This window comes from Leuciscus leuciscus (genome assembly GCF_965113295.1).
Source record: "Leuciscus leuciscus genome assembly, chromosome: 5".
In the NCBI taxonomy this organism is placed as follows: Eukaryota; Metazoa; Chordata; class Actinopteri; order Cypriniformes; family Leuciscidae; genus Leuciscus; species Leuciscus leuciscus.
In genome coordinates, this window is record NC_138729.1 from 1,422,950 (window position 1) to 1,432,958 (window position 10,009).

Here is a 10,009-nt window from a genome sequence, read left to right on the forward strand (position 1 = left end):
TTTGTATGCGTCCTACATTAAAGTATATTTCATAACCTGAACATTCCCATGTTTTTTTTCTTGGTCTCTTCAGAGGCTTTTTGGCCAGGGCTTCCAATAGTAAAAATATGCACCCTTAAAAATAAATGTAGGGTGAATGCAGGTAAAGTGGGCCGTTTAGTTTGATTTACTGTGCTCAATGGGTTAACACTTTAAGAGCATGACAATGGCCTTTAATTAAAGATGCACTATTTCTTTAAATGATAAAATGGTTTTGGTTGATGCAATATGACACTGGAGGGTGTGCCTACATCTCAAGGCAGGACACCCTTATTGTTAAAGGTAGAAAACCCTCTAACATAAGATTTTATTTTCTAAATTATAAGGTTTCTCACACATATTGTGACTGTTCCTGGATTGTTACTAAAGTTAACAGGGAATCAAATGCGAAGAATCGAATGTGTCGCTTTTCTTGTAAGGAGTTTATATATTGCTGACCCACTTTGGCTGAATGTCTTAAAGTGGGCCACTAGGATTTATGTAAAGTGGGTGACCTGAAGAATTATTTTCAAATTCATTAAATTGATGTATATTGGTTATTTTATAGTTGACATGTATGATCTACTTTTTTAGAGAACAGAATCATGGAAGAAATGAAAGGGCAGAAAATAAAATGAGGAAAGTTCAATCTGTAAAGTGAAGAAAGGATGAGAGGAGCAAAATATAGGTTCAGAAAGTAACACTTTAAAATATAGACACCATTTTAAGTTCATTTAAAGTGTTAAGAGAAAACCGATGCAAATGTTTTACAATATGGTTAACGGAGTATTTTACAATACTGCAAACGAAGACGTGAAGTCGGACACTTTCTGCTTCCCGTAGTGACCGCTCACGTGGTGTTTGCATACTTTACCACAGCTGAAGTGAAATAAATGCTATATTTGCCAAATAATACACAACGTATTGAATGAAAATGTCTCTGAAACATGTACTGCTTCATACAGCGTCTGTTTGAACAAGAATAAAGTTCAACATGAGCTACTATCAATGAGGTGGAGTCTATATACGTTTTTTTATCAGTTTTAATTTGATAAACATGACAATATAACATCGCAACTACATGAAAAGAGTGTTTACTGTTATAAAAAACTGATTTGTGAGCTTTAGAGGAACTAAAGGTGTTCGAATAAACACGAAACACATGTGATCGTTGTCATGCGGTGAATCCGGCCAATCGTGGAACAGCTGTGACGTCATCAGCCCTCGTGCAGCCGCTCTTGAGAAGCTGTGCTGGCTGAGTTCTCCGGCTCAGAGTCCTGCAACGGGTCGGGTACCCGCATAAAAGTGGCTAAAACGGGTGGATTGTGACATTCCTAAAATTCACGGGTGGGGACGCGGGCGGATAATGAACTCCTTGCGGGCGGGTAGCGGATGAAAAATATGTGCAATATTTCGTATGTCTAAATTACCAGCATTACACATACGCAAATATGTGTTTTAGTAAAAATATTATTGTTTGCCGTAACCCGACCGACTCTGTCAATTTAGGACCGACCCAATTTTATTTTTTTCTCCCCTTTTAGTCTGACCAAGTTGCGACATTAAATTTCTCTGTACTGTAGGCTAATAGGCCTATGTGTTGTAGCCCAGTCATTAAAAAACGATTTAGTTTCATATTCATGTTTAAATAAAATAATATACTTAAAAAAAAAAAAATTTATGTTGATTATATGAAGAGTGAAAAGCATGAATAAGATAAGATGATCCCGAATATCGTGAGACAAATGGAGTGGGCAGACATGATTTTGACCACTTCATTAAGTTTGTTAAGCCTTTCTTTAAAGTGAATTTCGTTTTGTATTAATTGTATCTTCATTTTAATCAATGTTTCATCTACCAAATTCATGGATTTAATAAATAAGAATATAGCAGGCAGGCAATATAATCAGGACACGGCTGGAGGCGCCCGCGCGTGAACTGATCGTCTCTTAAATGAATCGAAACTCATCGTATGAGCTACTTGCCTCACAGACCTGAGAAATAGAAAGCATGAAATGTGTACTTTTAAACAAAACAATTCAAAACGAATGAAAACAGACTGTTCTCTGCTTATAATCCGTATGAAATGTGCATTTCTCTCTGGCGCGTTCACTACTGTGAAGATCGCGAGTCAGCATCGTCATCTTTGACACAGAAAACACTTGCTTATTAATAAACAATTGAAATGTCTCATTGATATATTTGACAGGCCTATTAATAATCATTACTTTTCCCAGTTCTTTGTGACAGCTTTTAGGTGCGTTTTTGGCAGCGCACCCTTATGTTACATGAACGCGTCACCTGTGTGGTTTATCGCGGGCACGGGTCGGGTAACGGGCCAAATATTAACGGGTCTGGGCGGGTGCGGATTTAATTTTGATATTATCACGGGTGACGGGTCGGATCTGGTGATGGACTTTGCGGGTACGGGCGGGGGCGGGTCTCCAAAAATGGACCCGTGCAGGACTCTGCTCCGGCTACTCTCCAATCGCTCTCGCGGTACTTTGATGACATACGTCACAGTCACGTGGCATCGCGCTGGATCAAGTCCAAGGGGGAAATCCATCAGCCGGAAACTGAAGCTTCCCCGGGCGCCGCCATTGATTAGCAGACCATCACCTGCTGTTAGCATCCCATTGACTCCCATTCATTTTGGCGTCACTTTGACAGCGAATAACTTTACATCTGAGGCGTTTAAAGACTCCATTTGTCTATTATTTCTTTCTAAAGAAACACGAAAATGTATAAAAGGCTCCATTACCTTGTATCTTACGTTATGGCCCCGTAGAAGCAGTGTTTGTAAAAATAGGCTAACGATTGCGTCATAACCACGCGACTCTCTGTCGCACAGTAGAGAGATTACCGTATGGACATGAGGAGAAGATCGAGGGCAATCGGGGGGACGTGGAGGCATAAAGTCCGATAAAGTCAAGGGAGAAGCCCATAGAGAATCATAAAGTTGCTCCTGCTCCTAGCTCATGGACACCTCCTACTCACACTCTCCGTCTCTGCAAGTTTCGGAAGGGAATGATTCAGATTTCTCTTGACACAGCTACTAGAAGACAGACGGGTTGCTCACGTCACATCTACGTCGTCAAGCTCAGTTTGAGTCTGCGCAGTACGCTCAGCCATCAGGAAGTGAGAGCTTCTAATTTGCTTCACTTTTCTCCGTTGAAACCTATGGGGTCGCTGTGTCCAGTTTATATACTGTCTATGGGCGCTGCACACTCGGCTGCTCATAAACATGGCTGCAATATATTTGACCTGCCACAAGATGGCGCTGTTTTCGAAACTCTTGATGCTTCGAATCTTTTCCCCAAACATTCAGGGGAAAGCCACAGTGCTTCATGAGGCATCATTTGCCCATCCCTACCTTCAAGTTAACAAATTAAGAAAAGGAAAAACATCTAGGTTACATTTAACAAAAAGTGGCCCACTTTACCCAGCCTGGTCCTACCAGACTCTCGTACATTTCATTTGTACAGAGAGTCTGGCCACTCTCCATTGACAAGCGTTAACTTCCTTGAAGACGGGTACTCTGTTAAAGTTTAAAACTATTGGATCTGCCCAGAGCCACTCTGGATCTGCCATAACCAATCGCTAACGTTTGGTCGTGACGTATGTCTACAACTCAAACTAGCGCACCTCAACGTCATCGTTCTCAGCCACTCCCTCTGTTCGCTGATTGGACCGCCAAAAAACTGGCCGGTGTGGTGAACAAATGAGTCCTACTGAAGAGATGAGTCCGAGCATTGGACCCAAGCAATCGGATTGGTTCAAAGCACGTTTTATGGGTAATCGCTTTAGTGCCTGGTTACAAATCATACAAAATCACTTTATTATAGAAGACGTTTGTACTACGTTATAACGAGTCATTAATTAATTTTAACTTATACGTTTCATAAACTAGTATTTAACCGAAGCTATAGATTGTGAAATTAAACATTTCTCGTTATTAGTGTGTTTTTTAGTTAGCTTAGATAGTAGCATAGCATACAGCTAACGTTATCCGATGATCGTGCTAGCTGAGCTTTACCTGAGCTTATAAAACGGTTAGTTCCAATCCTTGATTCTGATTGGTCAATAGCTGTGCTTTATTCACGATAAAACACGGCTAGGACCGCTTCACCCAACGGTTCTATTTATCACTGCGCCCTTAGCAACACCCTTAGCAACCACACATATCAACATAAACATAGAAAAAAACGTAAGAATTAAAAAGGCTAAAATGTTTAAAGTAAATTTCGATATACTAGGTGGCATGACGATGGATGAGTGGTTTGAGGAACAATTTGGAGAGACTTCTACAAATATGAACCGTCATGCTGACGTGCTGAAATGTAACATTGATACATTCGAGAAGACTCGTAATGAAAAAAATACCGTACAGCAAACCCAATGGGCAGTGACATGTTTCGGTGACTGGTGTAGTGAAAAGGGTTGCAGCATTGATTTTAAACAAATCACCAAGATGGAACTCAACGCACTTCTCCGTGACTTCTACGGAACTGTCAGAAGCTCCAAAGGCGAAAAATATGGGATCAGTAGCTATGTAGCGTTACGTGCGGGTCTGAACAGATTCCTGAATGATCCACCTTTGAGTTTGTCCTGGTGTCTGATGAGAGACAGCGAATTCACCTCATCCAATAATGTTTTCGTTGGAGTCGTAAAGACAATGAGAAGAGAGGGTCGTGATAAAACGGAGCATCACACACCGATTTCTACTAAAGATTTCAGCACCATAAAACTGTCCGATGCGCTTAATCCCAACACACCTGAAGGACTCGTAAACAAAGTCTGGTTTGACGTGCAGTTACACTTCGGACGTAGAGGAAAAGAGGGGAACCGAGAACTCATTCCAGACTCATTCCGCATTTTAACAAATGAAAATGGTCTAAAGTATGTCACAATGAGCTTCAATGAAGACACAAAAAACCATAAGGACCCACATGACAGAAATAAGGAGAGCAGGCGTGGCTTCATATTCCAACAAACTGGGAATCCGCTTTGTCCCATTGCCTCTCTAGAGAAGTACTTTTCTCTTCTGCCATCTAACCCCCCCTGCTTTTTACCTTCACCCCAAAAAGCAAAACCTCTCTAAATGTGTTTGGTACGTAGATCACTCCGCTTCGCGTCGTGCCTAACAACACCCTTCAGCCGTTACTTATTCACGATACAGCACAGCCTCTCATACCTTATTGCTTACATATACTGCCCTGATCAGGGCTGGACTGGGACAAAAAATCGGCCCGGGCATTTTGGCCCAGACTGGCCCACTATATGATCATAAACACCACCCATCTTTGCACACCCTTAAATATATGCATACCATCTCCTATTCCTTAAAACCACTAATGCCAGGTAATGAGTGAGTATAGGAACAAGTGAGAGTTAACAGATGAAATAAGTAAAAATTTGACATTTATTAATACAGTTGAACTATACTCCACAGTGATGAATCCTAAAACAAGCTATAAGCTGCATTGGCATAGCAATACCAGTGTTTCTCACATGATTTTTGGTAAAATTGTGGTGGGTGGACCTCAGTCCTTCTAGGGGGGTTTAAGAAGAAAATTCTGTAAAACCCCGTAAGAAAATTCTGTGCATTTTAATGTTAAATTCATCAATCTGGTGCACTTTGAGAGTTCAAAATTAAAAGCTCCAACCCATTCAGTGTGCAAATTAAACAAAGAAAAATTCAAACCTCTTTTAGTAACAGTGTCTGTCTATATTACACTACATAATAATAGTTATAAATAACATTAATCGTATGACAGTAATAGCCATATTTTGTAAAACAAATGCACTAAAAAATAAAGGAAACTTTCATAATTAGTTTTGTACCAATTTTTATACTTGAAAGAGATAAGCACATGATTTTTTATTTTGACGGTAACTGCATCAAGCTTTTATTTTGGTGGAAAACATGGTTTACAAATGCGTCTCGTTAAATTTCTAGTAAATTGCACTAATCGTCAACTATGCAGATGTGGAAATAATCGGTAACTGGGTTCCTACACTCATGACAGAGCCTAAGTGTTTTGAAAGTAGTTCTGCTTACCGCGGACTCTACACTCTCTCATCTCTCTCCTGATCCTCCTTACTATCCTCATCATCACTGGAGCTGATGAAGGGCGGAAAACATATATTTTGACACAGTTTACAGCGTCTGCTTTAAGGGCCTGTTTCTATTTTTTCACACTATTTCTCTGCACAATCCTTGCGTTTCTTCTCCATCTCGCTGACTATTTTGACAGATACACACTGACACTGCTGCACGCTCCCTCACTCGTTTAAAGTTGTGATTGGGCCAGCCCAGTGTCAATCAAGGAAAGAACCAATGGGCCGCTGATCTACGTGTTTCATGGGCTGGTCTGTCAGAAAAAGAAACTAACGCTGACTTTTTTTGACCAATGCATTACACCGGCAAAAACCCAGCGCCGCCAATTAAGCAAAAAAAAAAAAAAAAAAAAACGAATGGGCCGCCGATGTACACATTTTATAGGCCGTAAAAAAATAAAGAAAAAAAAATAATAATACAAATGATGTATGAGTATGAGATGTATCGGCCCAAAAAGCACGTCGGCCCACCGGGAAAGTGCCCGGTATGCCCGATGGCCAGTCCAGCCCTGGCCCTGATACTGCCTTACCGTATTCACAGCTATTCGTAATGCAATTATAATTGTCATTATTTTTCATCGTAATAATCAGCACAATATGTTACAAGTACACTTTTTTTTTTTATTAAAAGAACCATAAAATAATGTTTATTTGTTTATATTACTATTTTTCTTATTAACAGTTTAGACAGCTCACGTTAACTACACGTTATCCCAAGAACAGATTTAGATCAGGCATACTACTGGCATACTAATGGGGTCCTAAGCTCGGACTCATCTCTTCAATAGGACTCATTTGTTCACCACACCGGAGAAATCCAGACGGAGTGCTTAAGGAAAATGAAAATGAGCGGAAGTAGGAGGGTGGAGCCATGGCTACACTTTACCTGCATTCACTAAAAGGGGATTTTAACTTCGATGCCATAGAATAATCATTCCCCCAGACATTTCTACTTCTACCTGCAAAGACAATTAAATAACAGTCCAATTCCATGTGAAATATAGGCTTGTCAGGTTCGGGACAGAGTCTGTAGAAATGGTTTCTTGAAAAACAACAACTTATGTGAGATGAATATCTGCTATATGAAGTGATGCTACATGAAAATCACATGTAATTGAACACTGACTGAGAATTAATGAGTCACAGTTGAGTTACCGAATGAAGGAGAGGAATCTATAGCAGAACTTCTTTTACTAAACACAAAACAATGAAGCAACTCTACACTGGAGAACACATTGTGCAATGCAAGACAAAGAACTGAATAAACTGAGTGCTATATATACACAGGCAAACAAAGGGAGCTAAATGAAACACAGGTGAACTTAATTAGTGACTAACAGACTATCATGGTTAACTTGTAGCTCCTAAAAGAGCAGCCAAAAGTGTGATTGCAAAGGAACATTCTCTCAACCCCAGTTCAGGACTGCACACGGATCGAGGACAACTTGTGTCAGCTGTACGGTAACGTACCTTTACTGGTTTAGGATTGTTCTTGTTTCTCCATTCTTGCAAAACTGACTTGATTTAGTACAACTAAAAAAAGTTAGTTTAAGCAAAAGTGTAGATGTTGTCTTTTATTTTACCAGTCCTTGTGAAAAAGTACACTTTAGCATGCTTTAAAGAGAAGAGTACATATTATTGAAAATAAACCTATAAAAAAATATACTTAAGTTCAAGAATGTAATGTTTTCAGACTTAATTACATGTTTATGCATATTTTAAATGTATATTAAACAGTCCTTTGTTTGACTGAAGTACATCTTTATTTGTAATCCATTTCATAATTACTTTGACATATGGTTAAAGTGCACTGCTGAATGTACTGATGTTTACTGTGCAGTTATGGTCAGCTAAAATATATTTAATATCATTTCTATTTAAACTTATGTAATGCATTTAAAAATATACATGCAATGAAACATGAAGTTGGAATTTTGTACATTTAAGAAAATATTAACTTTTATATTTAATATTGAATAACATGTAGGCTACAACAGATCAAATTAAGTGTACTTCTTTAAAGCACAACAAAAAGATTGTTAAAACATAATGTACTTTAAAGTAAAACTCTTCGTTTGATATTATTATTTTTTTAAAGTGTACATATACTTAATGTCAGTCCTGCCAGCAGAAGCGCTATGATGGCCACCAGAGGGCACTTCTCCCGAGACCTTTTCCTTTTCCATAAACCTTTGCCTGGACTCATTTTAGTGTGATTACATCCACCTGGTTGTCATTGGTTTGTTAATGTTTGTGTATATAAGCCCTCTGGTGGCTTTCATAGGTACTTCGGCTGGCAGGTGTGACGCTTATGAACGTGTATACGGTGTGTACACTTAAGTGGCTTTTTATAATCCATCAGTGTTATTATCTGAAAGTGGACCTGCAGGTTTTTTTAATGTTTTTCTTTCAGGATACTACAGGTACACATCCAATGCCAATAAGGGCACTTTTTTTTTTTTTTACAAGGGTACATAGCAATTCAAAAATTATACAGTTTTCCAGACAGCAACATGGTGTCTGCCCACATCTGGTACACATGGATTGCACACGGCCCAGATGTGGGCCGGATCTGGGCCGACACCATGTTGCTGTCTGGGTTCTTATATGGTTGTGCTATTTTACCTAATGCAACTTCCATTCTCAAAGCTTTGACCTTTTATGCTATCAAAAATATTATGTTTTTAAACCAAATGGCATGATTTCACTGATTTCCCTCTTCATTGTAGGCTTTAAAGATCAACATGGAGAAAATCATCCTAATATTCCCTCTGATATTGCTGGTGCTGCATATACAAGGAGGAGAGTTCTCCCAAAATCCAGTTTGTTTGCCTGAAGCTCCACAGCCGGAAGTCGAGGAGTTCGACAACACAATCTATGCCACTTGTGAAGTAACTCCCAGCCCCAATTTGCCACCTTGCCAGCCAAAGATCTTTGGGCAAATCCTCTTCAAGCAGGTCTTCCCCAATGGAGACTTAGAAGTGAAAATCAACCTCCGTGGTTTGCCTGCCGTCGATCGTCAAGAGCGTGCCATGCACATCCATCAGTATGGAGACCTCAGTCAAGGCAGCATCACTGTTGGTCCTCATTATAATCCAAACGGCGTTGACCACCCTCATCATCCTGGAGACCTGGGCAACTTTGCTTCCGAGCAAGGAGTTATAAAGCAGTTCCTGACGCTTCCAGACGCCAAGCTCTTTGGGCCTTATTCCATTCTGGGACGTTCGGTGGTGGTTCATGAGAAGGAGGATGATCTGGGAATGGGTTCAGATGAGGAGAGTAAAGTCAGTGGGAATGCTGGACAGAGAATTGCTTACGGTGTGATTGGTATTACTACTCCAAGTCTGTGGCAGAAGACTGAACCGCTCCCCAAGAAAAGATGTGGAGGAAGGCACTGAGAGTCAAAGCTGAGGGAGTTGGATATGGTGGAAGAGCAGATTCAAATAGGATAATCATGATTTTCCTTGTGTGTTCTTTGTATGTGTCCTACATTAAAGTATATTTCATAACCTGAACATTCCCATGTTTTTTTTTTCTTGGTCTCTTCAGAAGCTTTTTGGCCATGGCTTCCAATAGTAAATGCACCCTTAAAAATAAATGTAGGGTGAATGCGGGTAAAGTGGGCCGTTTAGTTTGATTTACTGTGCTCAATGGGTTAAAGCTTTAAGAGCATGACAATGGCCTTTAATTAAAGATGCACTATTTCTTTAAATGATAAAATAGTTTTGGTTGATGCAATATGACACTGGAGGGTGTGCCTACATCTCAAGGCAGGACACCCTTATTGTTAAAGGTAGAAAACCCTCTAACATAAGATTTTATTTTCTAAATTATAAGGTTTCTCACACATATTGTGACTGTTCCTGGTTTG

General features: G+C 39.7%; 1 protein-coding gene across 1 annotated transcript; it reads left to right on the forward strand.

The window, feature by feature from the left end:
• The first annotated feature begins 7,549 nt into the window (after positions 1-7,549).
• On the forward strand, positions 7,550-9,647 carry LOC309500175 (extracellular superoxide dismutase [Cu-Zn]-like). Its single transcript, XM_082171741.1, has 2 exons — positions 7,550-7,594; positions 8,868-9,647. The coding sequence occupies exon 2, from the start codon at positions 8,883-8,885 to the stop codon at positions 9,534-9,536; it is 654 nt and encodes a 217-aa protein (XP_082027867.1). The 5' UTR covers positions 7,550-7,594; positions 8,868-8,882; the 3' UTR covers positions 9,537-9,647.
• Positions 9,648-10,009: the final 362 nt, after the last annotated feature.

Coding starts and splice junctions, on each gene's coding strand:
- LOC309500175 (XM_082171741.1), top strand. CDS start 8,883: ATGGAGAAAATCATCCTAATATTCCCTCTGATATTGCTGGTGCTGCAT.